Source organism: Amblyomma maculatum, chromosome 9 (assembly GCF_055883805.1).
Source record: "Amblyomma maculatum isolate TAMU_Amacu chromosome 9, ASM5588380v1, whole genome shotgun sequence".
Taxonomy (NCBI): Eukaryota; Metazoa; Arthropoda; class Arachnida; order Ixodida; family Ixodidae; genus Amblyomma; species Amblyomma maculatum.
In genome coordinates, this window is record NC_139352.1 from 21,912,026 (window position 1) to 21,934,102 (window position 22,077).

At 46.7% G+C, this 22,077-nt stretch overlaps 1 protein-coding gene across 3 annotated transcripts in view; it reads right to left on the reverse strand.

Annotated features, from left to right (window-relative positions):
- LOC146178574 (uncharacterized) overlaps positions 1-22,077 on the reverse strand; it is a 334,377-nt gene that overhangs the window by 36,323 nt on the left and 275,977 nt on the right. For all 3 annotated transcript variants that reach the window (XM_084578387.1, XM_084578386.1, XM_084578385.1), the window contains exons 7-12: positions 12,105-12,147; positions 10,789-10,807; positions 8,504-8,742; positions 6,648-7,092; positions 5,703-5,889; positions 4,827-5,201 (exon numbers count right to left, since the gene is read on the reverse strand). In XM_084578387.1, the coding sequence (XP_084434513.1) occupies positions 4,827-5,201; positions 5,703-5,889; positions 6,648-7,092; positions 8,504-8,742; positions 10,789-10,807; positions 12,105-12,147 (1,308 nt within the window). The remainder of the gene's footprint in view (positions 1-4,826; positions 5,202-5,702; positions 5,890-6,647; positions 7,093-8,503; positions 8,743-10,788; positions 10,808-12,104; positions 12,148-22,077) is intronic.

The window sequence follows — 22,077 nt, forward strand, 5'->3', positions numbered from 1 at the left end:
CTCTTCTTTTTCTTTCTTCTCTATTTTTTTTCATTCTGTCTGAACGAGACAGCGGAGGTGGCTGAACTACAGAGCCAGTAGCACGCCCGTGCATTTTCTTTTCCTTCTTCCTTCAGTCGCAACAACAACAAACTCAACGAGAGCTGTGCATTACGTGCGTGCTGCATATCGTTTTGCGTCTTCGTGTTGGTTTTGTTTTTGTAAAAGCCGTCTCTGCTGGAATCAACGCTACCCATCCTCGTCCGGCGTGCCCCGGTGGCTTAGTGGTTAGGGTAATCGGCTGAGGAGCCCAAAGACGCGGGGTAAAATCACGGTTGCGACTTTTCAAAGTTGGCGATAACCAACGCGTCCTTAGACTGTGGTTTGTCAGTAGATGTTAAAGAACCCCAGGTGGTCTACACAGCGTGAGTCGCTGTAAGCCGTTAACGCTATAAGCAAACCAAACTGTCTATGCCATTTCCTCGTAACTGCTATCGAGCCTTCCCTCACACCGGGTCTTATGGTAGAGCCGGGCTTGCCGGCGCTGAGCGTTCAGTCTCCTACCGGTTATCATCACTTTCATCCCCTTGTCCCTCACCATGCGCTCACCAGGTTGAGCGTCGTCAGCTGTAGAAGGTATAAATTACAGCAGCCTACCATCTGCCAGCGCTTCTTCGTTTTTGCCCTCATTTACCAGATAGCTTATCGCTTAAAACATTTCGCCTCAGCTTCAAGAACTTTTGCCTTCCGATGTGAACGGTGCTTTCTCTCCGTACATGTCTGTTCTTTTCATGGGGCACAACTCGAGTACCTTCAGCGATGGCGACGAACTCCGGGGTGCGTGACGGGCTGACCTTCGAAACGTACTTGAGGCAACATATTCCGATATCTGTTGACAGATTCAGACACACTTGGATGTAACTAAACGCGGCTTCTGACGCCAAGCCCGCCACACGTTCTGTCACGACGTCTCCAGCGCACCTGCCGAATCCCTGTGTCACGTGGTTTCATTACATCACGCCCCCCCCCGTTGACGAATCAGCCCTCGGCTAAGTCACGTTGTCTCATGACATCACACACGCCATCGACCAATCAGCATTTGGCCACGTCATGTGGCCTCGCGAATTAAGTCGCAGAGTGACGACGCGGACGCCGAATTTTCATCACAACCACAACGACGTTTACGAATAGCGCGATTCAAATGGCAAAGTATGCGTTTACATTAATTAGTGTTTCCTGTAAACAGAGTAGCTATAGATAGCTGACGTGATCTCCCCTGAGAGCGGGTGGCGTGACCCAGTATACCGATCACTTTGTGACACGTTCGCCGTACCCTTCACCATTATCCCTTCTCCCTACCCTTCTCACTCACCGAATCTGACTGGTGACCACGGTTTGTTTCTCACCACCCGTCCCACCCCACTAACAAGTCCAGGGGGCGTTGCTTCCGCCCCTTTTCCATCTCCTACTTTTCCTTCCTTCTCTTCCTAAAAAGTGTAGAGGATTTCCATCTTTCCGAAGAGGCGTCGTGTGCTGTGCGATGTCAGCGCACGTTAAAGATCCCCAGGTGGTCGAAATTACTCCGTAGCCCTCCACTACGGCTCCTCTTTCTCTCTTTCCACTTGCACTCCCATCTTCCTCCCTTCCCTTACGGCGCGGTTGCGGTGTCCACAGAAAACAAGTGAGACAGTTACCGCGCCTTTCATATAAATAAATCAGTTAATCCATCCATCTTTCTACTTAGCCTTCTTTCCCTCCCTGCCGTGGTGGTGCAGTGGTTAAGATGCCCGACCACTGTGCCGGAGTACCCGGGTTCGATCCCGACCGCCGGCGGCTGCGTTTCGATGGTGAAACGAAGAGGCGTCCGTGTGCTGTGCGCTGTCAGTGCACATTAAAGATCCCCAGACGGTCGAAATTACTCCGGAGCCCTCCACTATGACACCCCTTTTCCTCTTCCCTATTTCGCTCCCACCTTCCTCCTTTCCTTACGGCGTGGATCAGGTGTCCACAGACCAAGTGTGACGATGCTGCGCCTTTCCTTTTATGTGAACCAATTATATATTTCCCTTGAGATAGCACACCGCGAAAGGGGACATTTTTTGCTTGATATACGCATTAATGACAAAGCAATAAGAAACAGTAGCTCCAAACGATAAAGCGGCTAATGAGGACGATTCACCAATGTATATCAGTGCTAGTAAAGACACAGCGAAAAGCATGAACTCATTTCGGGTGAGCCACCATATTGATGGAGTACCGTTTGTCATGAAAAGTATGAAAAAGTGCGGTGATTATAAGTCCGGTTGGACTGACAACCACGCCGGCCAGTTAACCTACCGTCCCTCTTGCTATGCTCCCGGACAACTTTTTGACGGAGCGCGTGAGCTCACTGCGCTAATCCGTTTTAGCGCATCCGAATACAGAATACAGTATCTTCAGAAATTTCGCGGATCATACTCTGGGACGTTAAACAATTACGGAATTATTGACAATATTATTACTTTAAGGTCATACTACAATATAAGCCAGTACAGTATTAAAGAAGTGAATTTTAAAACCTATATGGGGTGGCGCAGTGGTTACGGCGCTCGACTACTGTTCCCAAGGATGCGGGATCTAATCCCGGCCTCGGCGGCCGCTTTTCGATGGAGGCGAAAGGCAAGGCCCCAGTGTGCTGTGCGATGTCAGTGCACGTTAAAGAACCTCAGGTGGTCGAAATTTCCGGAGTCCTCCACTACGGCGTCTCTCATAGCCTGAGTCACTTTGGGACGTTAAACCCCATAGACTAAACCAAACCAAACTACTTCATGAGAAATGTTATGGCTGCGTCATCTGTCGGGAATTCCGTGAAGCAAACGTCGGCTGCTTCTGCTGCAAACGTACTTTCTGTACGTTTTCGCAGTGCGCTTGTTTTCACAGCATACGTGCACGGGATATGTATTAATCGCTAGTTTCATCATCAGCCTGATTATACCCACTGCAGGGCGAAGGCCTCTCCCATATTTCTCCACTTAACCCGGTTCTGTGCTAACTGCATCCACTTGACCCCTGCGAACTTCTTAATCTCATCCGCCCACCTAACTTTCTGCCGCCCCCTGCTACGCTTTCCTTCCCTTGGAATCCAGTTTGTTACCCTCAGCGACCATCGATTATCCTCTCTTCGCACTACATGTCCTGCCCATGTCCTAGTTTACGTTCTCTTAATTAGGCCTTCAGTGGTGCAAAGAAACACATTTACGAGTTGTTGGCTGCTCGAAAACTATTATTTCAAGTAAATGCGAAACTAAAACCTAAACCCTAATGGAAGCCAGATATGCCAGAACTACTTGGCGTAGTAACACCGTGGCGAAAGCTTCGCACCTGCAGCCTTGGCTGCATAGCCACAAAACGTTGTCCGAGAGTATAGCAGCTCCTACTGGGAACCGCTGGCTGATGCACAGCGAGCATTAGCTGTACGCCACAACTGCAACGCCGAGTGAGCCCCGCCCGTGTGGGAACCGGTCCACCCGCTGCGTGCGTCAGGTAGCAACCAATAAAGATTGCCCCCCTCTCCTTCTCCTACCAACCCTTCGGGCATACCTCTGACCGTATGCTACAAGCATATGACCATCCGATTGACACATCTGTGCCACCACCACCGCTTTCAGCGAACCACCAGAAATGCGGCGCTCCAGCACAGCCACGGTGTTCGAACCCAACTCACTTGCGATTGATTGACATACCAGAGAATCAACCGATGAAAAATGCCTTGTGGTGAAGCCAAGATGTCCATGACGCTGGACCCGACTGTCTAGATTAGTGGGCCATATCTACGTGGCAAGTCTGCGTGTGCCTTTAAGAATATTTATGCCATTTAGTAAATTCGGGTACGCTGTTCGGTGACATCGCTGGATGATATACAGGGTGTACCAGGTAAATTTAACCAAGCTTTTAGAAAGAAGTGTCCCAGCCCAGTAACACCATCTGAGGGCCGTTTAGAGTCGCATCATCTAACCTGCAGTATTTTTTCGATTTCCAAAATAATTGATTAGCGAAAGACCAAATACCTAACTATTAACTACTGGCGTGCGGGGCAACGTTACTGCTTTAACAAACTACGTTAGTGGTTGTTTGGTGCCAATAGCTGTTTATTGAGATCGACATGTACTGAACTGACACTTGGTTCTGAAGTCAATATTTAGAAAGTCAGAAAATTACCCTTCACCAATTAACAAACTTGAGAACGAACAATACTGCTAACTAGGCTACGCCCCTTTAAACAGCCTTCGATCAGTTAGTTCCCCTTACCTTGGGCACTCCGTATATTTATAAAGATCGGCTACTATTAGCTGTGACGTCCACTATACTCGTAAAAACTTGCGAAAATAAGGCTGTAGGTGTGTCCACGTAATGGGACATGAGGTTTAGCTTTACGGGAAGCTCTCTGATCCAATGCGTCCCATGGATTATGGCGAAATCGATGCACATCGCTGCGGACAGCCGTATGACGATGACGTGTCTTCGTGAGCCCATTAATGGTGTTGTTGTGAAAGGGCTTTTACGCTTCCACAGTTTGATACCCGTGTACCGAAAAGGAGACGTTTGTGGCTCCAATGTAGACCCAATCCTCACCCCCAAGGAAGCTACCTTTCCCTAGTCACGCGGTTAGAAGGGGTCACAACAACCGCTTACTTGGTAAGAGACAAGCTGGCAGAGTATAACCGCCTGTTCTCAAGCCTTCCAGCTACAAGGAGGCGGCATAAAGGAACCCTTGGTGCTTTTTGGTGCCTCTTGGAATTTATTCTGCATGACTTCCTTCACCACCGCCTTATCAGTATGCGATGCCTCTAGGGATGACGAGTACTTACTTTGAACCGCGGCTGGTCCACGACGGCGTGTATAGAGGCGCACTCTTCTTCGATCTTGAGCAAGCTGCCAACATCGTACGCCTCGCCAGGCCTGCCAGGCCGCGCTCCCATGGGAAGCGTCGCCTCTGGCCGGTTGGCGGCGCCTCCGTACGGTGGCGCCGTTGCCGAAGAAGGCGCCATAGGTCCGCCACCAAACGCCCCGGGAGCCGCGGGACTCGAGCACGAGGACTGGGAAGAGCCGGCCGTGGCTGCGGTGCTCGCCACGTCGGGCGTCGCCGGACATTGGGTTGACGATGATGACGATGAAGAGGAAGACGAGGATGAAGACGATGAGGACAGCGATGGTGGGGCCGGCGTCGACGATCCGAACGCCATCTGTTGAGAGAAAGTGCAAAATAGCAAAAACAAAAACAAACAAACAAAAAAAAAAAAACCTTAGGAAGTAAGTCGCACAACAAACAGCTTTTGAGAAGATGATTAGCTTTGGTTCAGTTCTGTGAGAATATCGCTGATGTATAGTATGAGCCAACTACTACTCGCCATTGTTCTCCAGTTATTCGGTGAACACCCATTCTTGGCTTGGAAAATTGCTAATCGACATCAGAAAATGATGCGCGATTAAGAACTTGTTCGAGGCCTATAGATATAACACCATTTCTTGGAACGCAAGGAAAGAGATGACAGAGAAAATTTTCCGATACGGGCGCGGAACTGCTCGGTCTAATGCCACAGAAACATATTCACATCGCCCGCCGCTCTAGTTTGGCCCAATGTCGAGGCTACCTTTCTCATCCTTTACTATTTATTCTGCTTTGCAGTTGTCTTCTCCCGTACACACAAAGATCGTAGTTGAATGTTCGAAGATAGGCAACGTACCTGGCTCCGATCGGGCGTGGTCTCCCTAGCGCCGTGCTCGCCGTGGCTGCTGTCTTCATCGGTGTCCTTTGCAACGTCCCTCTGGCGGCCCGGCGCTGCATTGGGCGGCGTCAGGCGGTCGCCAGGAATGCTGCTCTCGCCCCTACTCGTCTCTGTGTCCATGGACTCTTCGTGGTCTCTCGCCACCCTGAGTTTGAAGCAGAAAAAGCAAGGATGTTTTTCTTCTATCATTGTCATCATCATAACGACAATTAAACCTACCTGGTTTTCGGAACTTCCCCATTTATTCGGCCCATCTGACTTTCTTCTATCCCTCGACTTATGTTTGATCACTCTCAGTCTGAAGGAACCATGTCTCAGTTTTGCTCTCCGGATTTTCTCCCTGCTTCTATTATTCGTTGCCTTTGAGAAATTAACACGACTTTGCAATGACACTTCATGGGAAGAGCTGGTTCGGGACGACCTTAGCTACAGCGCGAAAGACGTAAACGAAGGAAACTAGTTTTTGTTGTTGCCTGTTGTGTTAAACTGTGTCTTACAGGCAAATGTCAAAATTCTTAGTGTTTGTTCTTTGAAATTTGAATGAGGTGATTCGAATGCAACGAATTGTCGGTAAAACTATAGTACATCGCGTACATGCCACGGGAATTTTGTCCTTTGGATGAGCTGATGTATTCACAAACAGTTGACGAACAATTTCCCCCCGCCTTCATCGTACACACCGGTCTTTACCGTGGACCTTGCTGCCATTTGGATGAGCTTACGCGCCGACGTCTTACTCGAGAATATTCCTACCGGTCTCTGCCGTAGATCTGTCTGTCTTCTGGATGGGCTGACGAGCTTATAAGTTATTGAAAAGTGTTCCCACCTGTCTTTACCGCGAATCTTAGATTTTTCTTCGTGAGTTGACGTGTTTACGACAGACTGTATCGTGGGCACACTGACCTAGGCGTGGAGGCGGGATGGTCGGGGCTTGAGTCCGGCGGCGAGAGGGGCGACCGCATAGGCGACCCGCCGGGCACGCTGCCGTTTGAGGAGGAGGAGGCACTCAGCGTGACCACGTCTTTCCACGAGTTGGCCACGGACTCGCTGGTAGCGCGGTGCTGTTGGTGGTCGCCCGGTGAGCTGCTCTTGTCGAACAGGTTCTCGAACATGGGCTGCACGGCGCCCAGACCCCGGTCTTCCTCGTCGGCCGGAAGGAGGAGGCCGCCCGTCAGGCTGCGCAGCGCCGCCTCGGCCTCCAAGATGCGCCTCGCGTCTTCGTCCTCCGCGGCGCCGCTTCCGGTTCCTGTTGCGCCGTTGCCGGTGCTTCCGCCTGAGGTGCCACCGCCGCCGCTGCTTAAACTTCCCTCGGCGACAGTGACTGTTGAGGATGTTACGGCGTTCGGGCCTGGAAAGAGCAGTAATCAGAGAAGCTAGATATTATTGAGCGAAATTAGTAATTAAGAATACAGAAAATATTGACAAGCATTAGGGATACATGTTCCGAGGGAGGAGTAGAAGAGAGAGGCAAACTGAAATGAGGATCAGGGGAAAGTTGAACGATGTGAAAAATGAAATTGCTTGAAAAAAAAAAAGAGGGGAAAATAAGGCATAAGTTTTAACAAATGCTTGGAAGTAAGATGCCAGAAATCAAAAGGGAAGAACAACTTGATGAACAGAAGTAGTAATCAGGAAGGCGGGACCGGAAAGAACAAGTTGGAAGAGAAGTAGCAGGAAGGGAAATGAAAGAGTTGAAGCTAGCGAGAAGTTTACAGGAAGAGGAAACAAGGAATAGAGGAAAGTAAGCATGAACTTGTTTTAGAAATGAGCTAAAGCCATATGGATGCGGAATCTGCTTCTTTAAGGCATTTCTTAGAAACACAAAGGAACAATGAAATATTTTAAAAGATGTGCCTGCGCCGCATAAAACCTAAGGGAGCCGGAAAAAAAAAAAAACTACCCCCGTAAAATGTTTAGTGTCAAATGATCAAAACTATTCCCGCGTTCATTGTTCCAGCGTTAGTCTAAAAACATTCTGTACTTGCCTATGCTTTGTGTTTCTATGCCCCTAATCGATTGGCTGCGTTCAGAAACAGTTTACGATCTAACGCGCCAAATATCTCGTAGGGACCGATGGAGCATCAGCGTTCGTTATGCACGCGTCAGGCGCCATGCGCATGCGCAGACCGGCTTTAGCTGACGAGCAGGACGACGTCGGCGCGACAGCACTTGACGCGTAGGGGTTTGAAGTAGGGGCTTAAGGCGATCAGAAGCCAATGCATTGAACGACGTCAACAGACACGCATGCAAACACGCATGGAAATTACTTACGCACGTGGTCACGGCTGGCTGCATTTTAATCTGATTTTTTTCAGCCGTCTCGCAACGCTAGATATATCTCACCAGGCAAGAACAAAACGTTTGACGACGTTAACTCCAAGCTGGCTTCACTGCAGCATTGCGTTGCTAAGTGGAAAAACATCCAAGCGCACCCCTTTTCCGGTGTTGGACACACGACTTAGTGCGATAGGCACATGTTTTCTCTTTCTGTTTTGCTGAAACTAATGAACATTGTGAAGGCTACCTGACGTGTTAAAGTACGTATTTACCTGCGGCTGAAAAGTAGTGTCGAATTACCATAACTTCCAAGCGCTAAACACTAAATAAAGGAAGCTACAGTATTTAACTTTTATTTTGTTCGAGCTGCAGAGGCGTCGGCTGCTTCCCTTTTGGAGAACAAAAGGCACGGGTTTGAATCCGTATCCGCAATATATTTTCAGTAGCACTGACAAGCGTCTCTGGGAGAGAGAAGCGCTCACCCGAGTCGGGGGTGTCTCCCCGTGCGGTTGTCGGTGCTCTGTTCGCCGGAGTGCTCGGCGCCGGCGGTGTTGGTGGTGCCGCCGGTGCAGCAGGGGCAGTGGTAGAAGAGACAGGCCCCGAGGTTGGTTCGACCTTTAGCCGTGAGAGGGAGGCGTCATCGTCGCAGGGCCGCGCAGCGCTTCGCTTGGCGGCCGCTGACGATGCTGCGGCGCCTTCGTCGCACTCGGCCCTGCGCTTCCTGTGTTGGGAAAATAGGTCATTGCACGGGGGCGGCAAGTGAAGGTACAGACTTATTTAAACCACAGGGTACATTTTCACATGCCTAGGTCTGTTTATAAACAGCTGGATAGCATCGAAAGAAATTTAACGTTTGCGTATTGCCTCCTCATCTTTTGACACGTAGCCAAGTTACTATAGAACAGTTGGGTGCCGCTATTAGTTATGCCACAATGGATGGATGGATGGAATATAGGAGCGTGCCCTTTGAAACGGGGTGGTAGCCGTAGCTATCATGCTCATTTTTCTCCCTATATCTTAATTATTGTTTTAGATTGGTTAACTATGCCATCATTCTATTTATTGAATTTTTGTTTCTACATTACTAACATTATGTCACTTTTCTGCTTTTAAGCCTCCAATCTTCCAGTCGTTTTTTGCTAGCTTCCACCGCCGGTTTATTCACCCCGCCACTGGTATCTCTGAACCCCAGAGCTTCAGGAAGAGTGACTGCGCCTGCATCGACTTTCAGATGGATACCATTACATTCGAGTATAATATTGTGAATTGTTTCACTGGAGTTACGACACACAGCACATGCGTCATCTTCATTGTTAAATTTCTTTTTGTAGCTGCGTGTTCTAAGGCACCCTGATCTAGCTTCAAAAAGTAGGGCACTGCCTCTTGAGTTATCAAAGAAATCTTCCTTCCTGATTTGTCTTTTCCACTTTCGGTATAATTCCACACTGTTTCTTTTCCATCGACTTTATCCAATTTTTACCTTCTGTGTTTTTCACCTGTTGCTTAGCGCTCTTTATTTCTTCGTCCTTGTGACCAGCATACTTACTGGTTAGTTTCCTAGTTCTTTTCCTCCATTGTGAGTCAACGCTTTTTAGGTATAGGTATTTAAATACTTTAGCTGCCCATCTGTTACTGTCCAATTTCCTCAGGCGTTCCTCATATAATATTTTACTCTGAGCTTCCCGTACTTCGAAAGATGCCCAGCCCATATCTCCCTGTACCGCCTCATTCGTGGTTTTGCCGTGGGCACCTAGTGCTAAGCGTCCGACGGCTTTGTGATTTATTTCTAATGTCGACTGTATCTCTAATATTAGGCACAAAATCGCATTTCCGAAAGTAAGCCCGGTCACCATAATTCCTTTCCAAATACCCCTTCAAACCTCATACCTGTTGTATCCCCAAAATGCCCTATGCTTCCAACAATAAGGAACCAACACAGCGCCAGCGTACGAGAGTGGGCTGGTATGGCTGTTGGAGCCTTTGCTAAGGCGCTGTGATCGTGCGGAAAACGAAATTCCTTTTTGTTCGGTCAGTAGCTCTGCCATATTAATGACGCTGTGATTTTGCCGTGGTTGTGTAGTGTTCTGACATTGGCAGACTGATTATCACACAGCACAAAATGCAGTCTAACCTAACGTGATGGTCATTCGTACCACTCCACCACTAAAGTCAAAGGGAGAGAGAGAGAGAGAGAGAGAGAGAGAGAGAGAGAGAGAGAGAGAGAGAGAGAGAGAGAGAAATGCATTGTCATTATCCCGCCCTCTGGCTGGTGCGTATTCTTTAACGGAGCAAACGTTGATATGTCCTGTTATGGTGGCATTGGGAAGCAAAGACAACTATTCAAGTGATCTTAAATATTACAAACAATACCTTAAACGGGCTTACTCTAGTAAACGCAGGACGCTCGTCATGTTCATACTAGGTTTGAGCAGCAAATCGCTCTCCAGCAAGACTGTATCTTCGGCTAGTTGGTGGACTTTGCCCATTTTGGCGAATTCTCAAGTTCAAAGAAGACAGGGAACGCGAGAGAAGCATGGATAGATCGTTTTGATCTGTGTCTCACTCACGCCTTTATCTTTTTTGCGCTTTAGGCGTCGTCAAAACGAGCACCTTCCTCCGCCCATCTCAGTTTTTCCTTTTCCAACAACGAGACGCTCGGAAAAGCGTAATATGCACACGGATAAGCGGGAAAACGTTCATTTCAGATAAATTAGGCGTTTTATAAATTCTACATAATTTGTACCGGTACTGTTTTTAAACCACTCACCTGCTTGTTTCTTGAGCCGCTGTTGAAGTAAAGAGAAAGGTGAGGTGAGGAAGAGGAATAGACAGGAAGTTAGTGAGGTGAGAACAGGACATACAACAGTGGGTCTACTAGCCTTGAGAAAACGGAGGAAATAGTGGCATGCTATTTGCGTACGCCACTGTAAGGGCTACTAATGAAACTCTGCGGATTTCTCGCTACTGCAACGTTCCTCGAGTAAAATGAAACAACAACAACAACAACAAAAACGCTATTCTGCTCAGCATATTAGCAATGGTGGGCGGGAACAGTTCAGCATGCTGGTATGAGAATATGCATGTCCCTGTTGTTTGTCTTCCAAGAATAATTATACAACGGCGTGATAACAGCAAAGTGTAATAGTTGAAGCATGAATAGCATGGGTCGCATGATGACGTGGCCTTGCAATTTAGTAGCTCATTGCTGGGCTTGTGAAATCAAGATACTCTGGTGCTGTTACATTCAGGGCGGTAGCGACTAAAGAGGCGATTTCTCTGCTTGTCGCCTTATCATTCTACTGAACCGATTACACCAATTTTTGTGATGCAAAAATTTCATCGCATGTAAAGCTTTAACTGCATCGAAGTGTATCGAGCGAGAAGCCTGGAAACAAGATACACCTTTCTCAAAGTTGTTGGCGGCGGTACTCTAGTTGCTGACATTGGTCACCTACCCGTTCCCCACAAAAGAAGCAATTATTGTATTCACATCAGTTAAAGGACTCTGAATTAGGATTTGGTCATAACCTATGCCTATATTTTCCAGAGGTTAGCAGATGGTGGCTGCGCCTATGAGCCCATAGGTCAGCTGTACACTCTTAATCTGGTTCCACATACATACCGCTTATAAGTGGAACTTTTAAAAAAGTTCCACTTAATAAGCGGAACTTTTTTGAAAGTTCCACTTAATAAGCCGAACTTTTTTGAAAGTTCCACTTATAACTGGAACCTATGTGGAACGAGATTAAGAGGGTAGTGACGGCCCTCTGCAACATTTTCTCTTCAACAGTTCCACATTTTAAGCAGTGCTGAGCGGTTCAGCCAAATGTCGCAGAGTGTGTGACAGTCACATAATCACATAATCACAGTTTTTTGGAATGAAGGAGGGACAAAATTTTGATGCCCTTAGATCCTAGGGATTCACTAAGCTGTACTGTGTTTTGAGCAAGTTTTGTCCAAATTTGAGACAATCAGAAAAACATTCCCGCATAAGAATTTTGAAAACAAGAATTTTGAAAACAAGAAGTCCATTGGAAAGTACTCAACAAAAATACCAGTGGTGATTTATTTGCTAGAGCTTACCGGGTGGTCCTTTGTTGCGCGAGACTTTCCGCAACTCCTCAGCCTATAAAAGATACACAAAATAGGATAGAGAAAGAGATTACAAAATAAGTTTTACATAAACAGAAAAGGTTACACACAATGATTAGTACCATAGGAAAGCCCGACTCTGCGACAGACAACAGACAAATGCACGAGGACAGTCGATTACTAAAGAATGTACTGTAAATGTTCTGATTTCTCAAAGCAACTTTGACGAAATCGGTGTACGTACACATATCGTGGCACATATCATCAAAGTGTAGTCAGTCATGACGTCACGTCCGGAGAGTTAAAAGGGGCGCACATACTTAGTGTGGTACGCGGATCTGCGCGAATGTTTGCACGTGCGGCGTATAGTGATGGAAAGCTACGATAGGCACGGGAAAAATAATTACAAATACGTATGTATACCTGCGTTTGGGCGAGAAAGCAATGAGGTGAACATCCTGGAAAAACAACAACAACAACAACAACAAAGAAGAAAGAAGCGAGAACTTTGCTCAGCATGCTGCTTTCTGGAAACGATAAGTGTTCTTTCATTTACTGTAAGTGCGCTACGGATCCGGCTCAAGGCTCAGTTATTTGCAGCCATCTTCAAGCGGCTAGGTAATTCAGGCTGCTTTATACAGTTTCGGAGAAGTTCAGACGACTTTGCACAGGTTCAGATAGTTAAACAGGAATACTTATCCTAAAGCGGCTGCTGAAAGCATAGCACAATGATCGTACATTTTTTTCTCAGTGCTCTGACGCTCTCTAAGATTTCAAGTAGGTAAGGTTGGTGGTTGTATTCGAATCGTGACCTTGATTTCGGAGCCTGGTTGTCAGTAGTTTCGTGTTTACCTTCCACGAATGTCTCAGTGGATGTAGGATGTATCCATAACAGGTTGCGAAAGATAAACTGTAGATTTTGCCATGGTGGTGGCACTAAAAAAGAAGCTTCTGTGCGGTCATTGTGCCCAACGTTGCCGCATTTAGGGATGCGAAACAGCGGCAATTTATTAAGTATCACTAGGGCCCCGGTTCACCGATGTCTGTCTATCTGAACCGACACAGAAGTGAACACCGAAGCGCTAGACCATAAATTCGCATTTTGACCAAAACATGCTAAATTGGGCGCTGTTTTTTTTTTTTTTAATGCGTAAGCATTGTGTGACTATATAAACGGGGTTCGCGTGGGAATGACCTTGTCGGAGCTGTAAAAGAGAAACTAGTTGGTATATAGGCAAAATAATGGTAACGTCATATAGGGCATCAAGGAAAGGTGTGCAAGTGACGAAATGGTTGATGCGGGTTAATTAGTTAAATAATTAGAGCCAGTTAAGTGCGTAATTGGGAGCCAAGATGGCCGCCAGCCAGCTTCCGGTGCCGGTTCTCAGCTTCTGGTCACGTGTCTCTGTGGATCCCATGTGTCTCAGTAGAATGCCCCTTGTTCCTTTGAATGCATCAAAGTTCACCGGCGTTCTATAATTCGTTTATACAGGAAAGTAAAGGCGCAGTATCTGTCACTCACGGAATCCCGCTGACACGTCTCGTGGACAACACAGCAACGCTCCGGCTTACGCATTACTCCAGTGCAGATTTTATAGTGATCTCGGAGAAAAGTTCGTTCTTGACAGCGCAAAGTCTGCCGCTAAAGATGCAGTTTTCGCCTAAAGCATAAAAAAGTAGTCTGAACATGAACTGCTGTGCGTAGATATTTTTCTGAAAGCAGCCATTCTCTGCAAAACATGCGCCTTCAATAGACGACCGCCGACTGGTAGAAATAACGTTTAACTTATATATTAAGCCATTTATTTTAAAATTTGTCACATCATCATGCATGAGAAGCAAAACTAAGAATAAAATAGAATTCATAAAACTGACCTGTCTGGTCTGTCCTCTACTACGAGTCACAATTTGAGGAAGTTGAGCCTTCGATGGAACACCGGTGGTCAGCTAGAAATGGCGTTCACTTATTTATTCGGGCATATATTCGAAAATCTGACGTAACGGCACGCCTTAGTATGACGAGGAAAGCTATGAATAAAATAGGATTAATAAAACTGACCTGACTGGTCTATCATGTCCTACGAGTAACAATTTGAGAACGTTGGACATCTGCCAATAAGCAACCGAAAAGTTAGTCGTCTTATTTCTTGCTCACACTACTAAGGCTGACTACATACGTGTTACAATAGATACTCTGCCAGAACAATGCCTCCGTTCAGCGCGGCAAAGCAAGCGAGTGACAATGAGCATACAGAAGCTTCACACGCGAGAGCGATCGCGCCGAAGGGCAGCTGCATCGCAATGCGACCGCGTGCTTTCACCAGCGACCTTTGTCGACGAGCGACCCAGAGAGGTCCCTCGGCTGCGTTCTATACTGCAGCTTTGCTCGCACCTGCATACGTTCCCAGTGCGCAGGAGCAAAACGCGCAAAAAGATTAAAACAACAAAAACGCTTCTCCGGGCTCGCCGCACAGCTGTTCGCCAAGGACGTCACATTCAACCGCACACGAAAGCAGCTCTACCGCAACACCGCGTGGCCCTAGCGCTTGCTGTTTATTTTTCTTGTACCTACTTCCTTTGCAACGCGTTCATATTCCACAATACGTTCTACAATGCGGTTTCTTTTTTAGCAGGAGAGTTCCAACTTTCGAGAGTGCCGTTGGTCCTAAAGGTGGAATAAACGGAAAGGCGAATTTTCCAAGAGCGTGTCATGACGCACGGTCAGAGAGCCCCTGAATATAGGCTTACGTTCGCTTGGCTTTCCTGCAAGACACACGCGCGTAACTTTGCAACCAGCGCCGCCGACGTTCTCGTCAGCCTGCTCGGCAACGCGCTTCAGGCGGTCGACGATGAACGGTTTATAAATACGCGCGAGCTCTTTCGAGAGGCCAACCGGGGACCACAACGTATTTAGCGTGCGGGTCGGGTTTACCTAGAGGGCTTGGTCGGGTGCGTCGCTTGGGCGGCTGCGTTGGTGCGGCAGAAGCAGCTCTCCTTCGTTAGTAGCAGACGACGCACTCACACGCACGCACGAACGACTTCAACGTGATGGGTGACTACGTCACACTCGTGGATTGCGCACAGCCTCACTTTGCACAGTGCCGGGACAAGGAGTGTTTTTTTTCCTTTTTGCACTCACGGGGAAGCTGGTGAATGGGCTTGATTTGTTCGCGTTGCGCGGGTGAATCAAAAGAAACTAGGCGACGCCGACGCTTTCGGTGATGCCGGCGCTTGCGAGAGCCACGCGAGCGCGGCTGCGCAGACGCGGATCGATGCGATGGGAGAGAAGGCGAGGAATGAGGCGCCACATGGCGGTGAAGATCAGATTTACTTAGCGTAGTTGGCGCGCTGCTCTATGACAGATGGCAGCAGCTTGGTTGCGTGGAGTTTCGCACAACGACGGAACGTAACGGAGCGCGTTGTTCAAAAGTGATAGGCGAATTGACTAGACAAATTCATGCACTTTGGTTGAACGCAAAATTTAAATGTGATGTAGGCAAGCGCGCCTATATATATGCTGTTAGACAAATTTCTTCGACTATCATGCGAGGTCTTTCTATTATGTATTAAAACCGGCTTTAGTTATGAACCAAACGATCTGCATATTAGTGCATCTTTCTAACACCAATAAAAACGAAAGCGAAAGTAGATTGTAAAATAGAACAATTTTATACACGAATCGTAATTTGCTGCAACGCTTTAGTTAAAAACAGACAGAGTAAAAATCAAGGTTTATGGTTAGTGTCCAGGAAATACTAAAGGAAAATAGAGAGATGAACGAATGAATGAATGAATGAATGAATGAATGAATGAATGAATGAATGAATGAATGAATAAACAACTAGTCACGTTTGAAACGTTGGTAACTCGAATAAGTGATGTCATTGTAAAGCTAAACTTTGAGCCCGCCAGGCTGTCTCCTTGTAACTAAGTTCTGCAGTATTTAATAGCTTCAGAATGGCTCTTGTGCCTTAATATTTGTAGTTACAATCCCTTTCCACCTCTCAATTTGTTGACCTAAACCCCCGTCGTGGTGATGGCAGTGGTTAGAGTGCTCGACTGCTTTGCCCGAGGATGCGGGATCGAATCCCGGCCGCGGTGGCAGCTTTTCGATGGAGATGAAAAGCAAGACGCCAGTGTGATGTGCTATGTCAGTGCAAATTAAACAATCCCAGGTGCTCGAATTTCCAGAGCCCTCCCCTACGGCTTTTATTTTGGACGTAAACTCTATAAACCAAACCAATCAAACCAAGCGCTGCTGACATAAGGACGCTTAACTAGCATATTTATGCCTTAAACTAGAAAATGCACTTATTTACTTCAGCACAGTGAAATAAATATAATAAAATATGTCAACGCAAACAGACGCAAGCGAAATTACTTCAAGTCTCCACATTTTAGTAGTGGTAGACATAGGCACACGGACAACAACACAGAACATGATGACACAGATGCTTTGAGGACGTCATGTGGTGAAAAATTTTGCAGTATTCAATTAAGGTAACCACGCAGCTTTGACTAGCTATGGGACGTTAAGCCCTATCAGCGAAACCAAAGCAAATAAAAATTAGCAGAGATTTAGCATAGTTAAACATGGTATTATCAGCGAAACCAAAGCAAATAAAAATTAGCAGAGATTTAGCATAGTTAAACATGGTATTCGTAGCCCAATTTACCTGGCACATCACCAGTGATGTCCATGGCTGGCTCTGTGTCGAGGCGCGGTTGCTCATTGCTGTTTTATTCGCGCGATGGCGCGACGTGAAGTCAACCACGTAATTAATCATGCGCTCTACCCCCTTCCTTTCTCCACTAAGCTTCAAGTTTCAAGCGTCAAAGGTCACCCAAAAGTCAAAGAGGGAAGGTCACGACCCTGTGGCGCACCGTAAAGGAAGGATGGGAGGCAGGTGTGAAAGAGGTACCATAGAGGAGAGCTACAGAAAACTTTCGACGCCCTGGGGACCTTCAACGTGCATTGCATTGTAAAGTACACGGACGACTCTCTACCCCCGCCGCAGTGGTGCAGTGGTTACGGTGCTCAACTACTGTGCCCAAGGATGCGAGGACGGATCTCGGTCGCGGTGACCGCACCTCGATGGAGGCAAGGCGCCCGTGCGCTGTAGGATATCAGTGTACGTTAAAGACCTCAGGTCACCTAAAGTTCAGGAGCCATCCACTATGGCGTCTCTCATAGCTTGAGTTGCTTTGGGACGTTAAACACCATAATCAAAACTAAATCAAGCCTCTCTGTTTCGCCTCCATTGAAACGTAGCCACCGGCAGTCTGGTTTGAAGCTTTGTACTCACATACAGTGGGCATGTTGACTACTGTGGCACCGCGGCGGGAGCCCTAATATGTTCATAATAGCGTTTTGTAGAGCCCACAGTTGAGTCATTAATAGGTGATACCCAATAAAATCGAAGCGCAAAAAAGATTGGAAGGATTGTGCTTGTGTGGCACCCGTCTAACTAAACGAAGTATATATATATATATATATATGTATGTATATAAGGCGAAAGCCTTTAATGGCTCATACTATCGTCCGTTCGCAGAGGGTGTCACGCCTTTGGCAGCAGTCCAAAAAATGGTTATAAACATTTACTAGGTATTAGTTATTAGCTACCAGACTAACCACAAAACTTATTCATAATCAACACTAATTGGATAGCACTAATTGAATACTAATTAACATTAATTAGTTAGCGTCGAAATTGACACAGTAGCAATATATAGCACGACATGCGTGGTCATGCGCACGAGAGCTGTGCGCTAGATCTGTGCTCGAAATATGTTATATTCCGCGAGATTCCGTGAGATGTGTTCTTGTCGAGCGTTCCTGTCGTCTGCAATCCCACACTTGAACGCGCGCCAATGAACGCCACGTGACAGGAGCGATGGCGTACCGTCCAAACACGCCGCAGAAAGTGTGACAGATACTGCGCCTTCCCTTTCCTGTGAACTCTTTTTAATTATTTGTATCACTGCAACGAACGCTGATAAGAGGCCGACGATGAGAAGCAAGCGAAATGAGAGAAAGGGTGGGCTTCCGCCATTCTCTTTTTAGGAGACATCTAAGAGACCCTTTAATTTTTTTGTGTTAGGGTGTGTGCTTTGTTTGTCCTTTTTCTGGTTTCACGGTCATTGATTCGGGTCCAGACAAAACTATGGCTTGTATAAGTACTAGTTGTTGTTGTTGTGGCTGTAGGAAGAAGGAAACGAAAATGCATGGGCCTGCTACTGGCTCTGTAGCTGAGCCACCTCCGCTGCCTCGTGCAGACAGAAGAGAAAATAGAGAAGAAAGAAAAGGAAGAGGGAGAGAAAGACGCGCGCCGCAACAATAGCCGTCGTCCACCACCGAAGCGGTGGTGGGTGCAATGACGGCCTACAACAGATAAAAATTTGGTGGCAGGCCAGCCCCATCAGTTTACTCTCGAGAATGCCCTAATTAGGTAGCTGCAGAAATAAAATGCAAGAATGCATGTTAAAACCCGGTCTTGAACTTCTAACCGCCGTGTTATAGCGCGTATGCCCTTCTTACAGGGTAACTAAGTAGAGCTACAATTCATTTTAATTAAGAGGTGTATGCAGCAACCAAAGTGTCATATCGAAATAATGAGAAATATCTGTGGCTGTCATCAGAAAAGCTCCTTTGCTAACAAACTTTTCGGTTAGTGAGGACAGTCTTGAGTGTTTTACATTTTGAGAAGGATATTGACTATGTTTTTCTACCGTGACTGTTTAGCGTTCGTATTTAGTATATTGCGGTAATTATTTTCTGGAAATAAAAATTATCGTGTTCTCGACTTGGCGCCAATGTAAAAAATTAAAGAGCACTGCAGAAATGCTGCTGTTGGCTGCTTCTAGTTGCTTAATTCACTTCTTGTTTATTCAATTTAGTCTTTGCGGTACATTCAAATCGCGCGCCAATCCCTCCTATGCCCTTTTTCGGCTCTACCTCCGGCTGGGTGACGTCACATCCGCTACGTGACATTAATTTACTTCTTGTTTATTCATTTTAGTCTTTCGTACTTTCAAATTGCGCGCCAATCCGTTCCTATGTCCTCTTTCGTCTCTACTTCTGGTTGCGTAACGTCACATCCTTGACGTCACATTAATTCACTTCTTGTTCCCCCTCTTTTGGTCTTCCGTACTTTCAAACTGCACGCCAATCCCTTCCTATGCCCTTTTTCGACTCTACTTCCGGTTGCGTGACGTCACATCTTTGACGTCACTCTACTGACTGATTTAAATGACAATTTTAGTATTTGATACAATAAAATGTGGCGCCAAGCCATTTGCTAATGAGCCCACTTTCGTCTTTACTTTTTCATTTTTGCCTCTAATTAATAATTACATAATTACCTTATTGGTCTAATTATTATCCCGGACAAAACATTGCGTCACCCTCTATCGATGGAGAGAGAGGCTTTGGGAGAGGCCTTCGCCCTGCAGTGGGCGAAGACTGATGATGATGATATCGGTTGACACCTTTCATTAACCTCTACCACTTTTCAATTACAACTGCTGCGGACAACTTTTACATTTCTTGCCTGTAATTAATTATCTATTTAACTTATTGGCCTAATTATTTTTCTGCAGGCACATAACGTCCGCTTCTATCAATTGACACCACTCATTAACCTCTACCACTTCTAAATTACCCGCAAGTGCTGCGGACACGATTTTGCGGACGCGGTCTGCGGACACGGTCTGCGGACAGAAATCTGTGAACATAGCGAAGTAACGCTTTCGAGTTAATAATCGTTGTGCAGGACAGAGCTGCAGCGTGTATTTGTGCCATTGCTTCTTGAACCGCAGGAGGCACGACTATAGACAATATTACTGAGTCGTAACATGGAAACTGTTCCACTGCACCTTACGTGATATGAAAGGAAACACGGGAGCGCGTGGCTTCCACGTTTTTAAATTAGCTGTCACCAACAGGCGTTAAGAATAAGTGATAAAGATGCATCCAAAGTATAAGCTTGGTCGACTGCTCTTTCCGAGCATACCATTGATGCCACCCATTCTCGTCTTATTTTGGTGGCAGCGCTTTGCAAAGTGCGGGGGCCACGCGCTCCCTTGTTCCCTTTCATATTGCTTCTAGCTGTACACTGATACCCCGATTTGCTATGGCATTACGTTTTTTGCAAAATGTCGTAAATTGCATAAAACGTTTACAGACCGAACACGAATGTGATCGAGCGTCAACACCGTAATTCTGATGCGGATTAAAACGATCTCGAACATTAATATCATGTTTTGGAAAATCGCTGCCGATAGGAATTCGCTTGTCCTGAAATTCTAGGTGTACACCGCCGGTGTGGCGCAGTGGTTAGGGCGCTCGACTACTGCGCCCAAGGATGAGGGATCGAAACTAGACCTTGGCGGCTCCTTTTCGATGGAGGCGAAAAAAGATAGATGCCCGTGTGCTGTGCGATGTCAGCGCACGTTAAAGAGCCCCAGGTGGTCGAAATTTCCGGAGTCCTTCACTACGGCGTCTCTCATAGCCTGAGTCGCTTTGGGATGTTAGACCCTACAAATCAACCAACCAATTCTAGGTATCTATCAACACTCGTAATTGTAATACTAGTAATAATAAATGTAATAAATAAAGTGGATAGAGAGAAAGTGGAGGGCCGCGGAGTAATTTCGGTCACATGGAATCTAACGTGCATTGACATCGCACAGCACACGGTCGCGAAACAACCAATACTAATGCGTTATGGAGAAGTTAATGACGGCAACTCAAGTCCCCTGTCTCGCTCAGGGTGTACACATGAACCACGGCTTCAGGCAAAGAGTGAAGGAGTGAAAATGAAGGAGAAAGAGATGGTATCTTTTTTAATTTGGTCTGTACGGAAGGAAAGATGCGCCACATGTCGCACATCTCCTTGGAGACCTGAACCACGCTCTAAGGAAAGCGATGAAGGCGGGATTGAAAGAAGGGTTGTGAAAGGGGCGCCCTATTGAAGGACTCCGGAATAATTTCGACCATCTGGGGATCTTTAGCGTACACTGACATCGCACAGCACACGGACGCCTCTCCGTTTCACCTCCACCGAAACGCGGCCGCCACGGTCGAGTTCGAACCCGAGAACTCCTATTCAGTAGCCTAGCGTCGTAAAGACTGATCTACCGCGGCCACTTGTGCATCTCTGGCGCCCACTGATATTGCACAGCACTCGGACGCCGTTGCTTGAATTGCAGCTTCATGAACTGAGACTGCTGCCGGAATCGAATTCTGAGGTCTGGCATTTCGACTCCATTACCACAGTTGCAACCGAGAAACTGACCAAACAATGTTTCGTCCGAAAATTTGCTGCTACGGGTCTTTTTAAAAAAAATTAAGCTGCCATTTGTCTTGTAGCGGAAGGCGCCTTTATGAGGAAAAAATTGGAGTTGAAAAAATTTTCAACTCCTTGATTCGAACTTCCTTAATGTGAAAATCCCGAAGCTTCAGAGATCAGCAACAAATAAATAAATTTATGAAGCACAGTGGCTTGTTGTCAAAAACGACCGGTGATTGATACACCTGTATCTAATTTCTTGACCTTCAAAAGTTTATCAGGGCTTTCTTTTGCCCTGTAAAGAAAAACTTATTAACAAAACTGCAGCGCTGAGTTTGGATCGTCTGATTGGGACAGTGCTCGCCGATTTCACTTCGTCGGCTCAAAGACGTCAAGAGACAAGAGGTGCGACTTCTTTATCAGCCGTCCTGAATCTACGACATAAGACAATAATTAAGAAACAGCACTATGATGCTAACAAAAGATAAAAGCACAGCAACCCCCCTTCCCCCCCCCCCCCCCTTCCCTACCCCTGATAGAAAAGGAGAAAGTAAGGATGCACAGCAGAGGAAAGGGTGAGTGATAGGGGTACGAAAACCACGTTCGATTTCTAGGACGCATGCCAGACCCACTTTAATTCATAATTCAGCGAAGGTGGAGTTAGGTCGATTCTC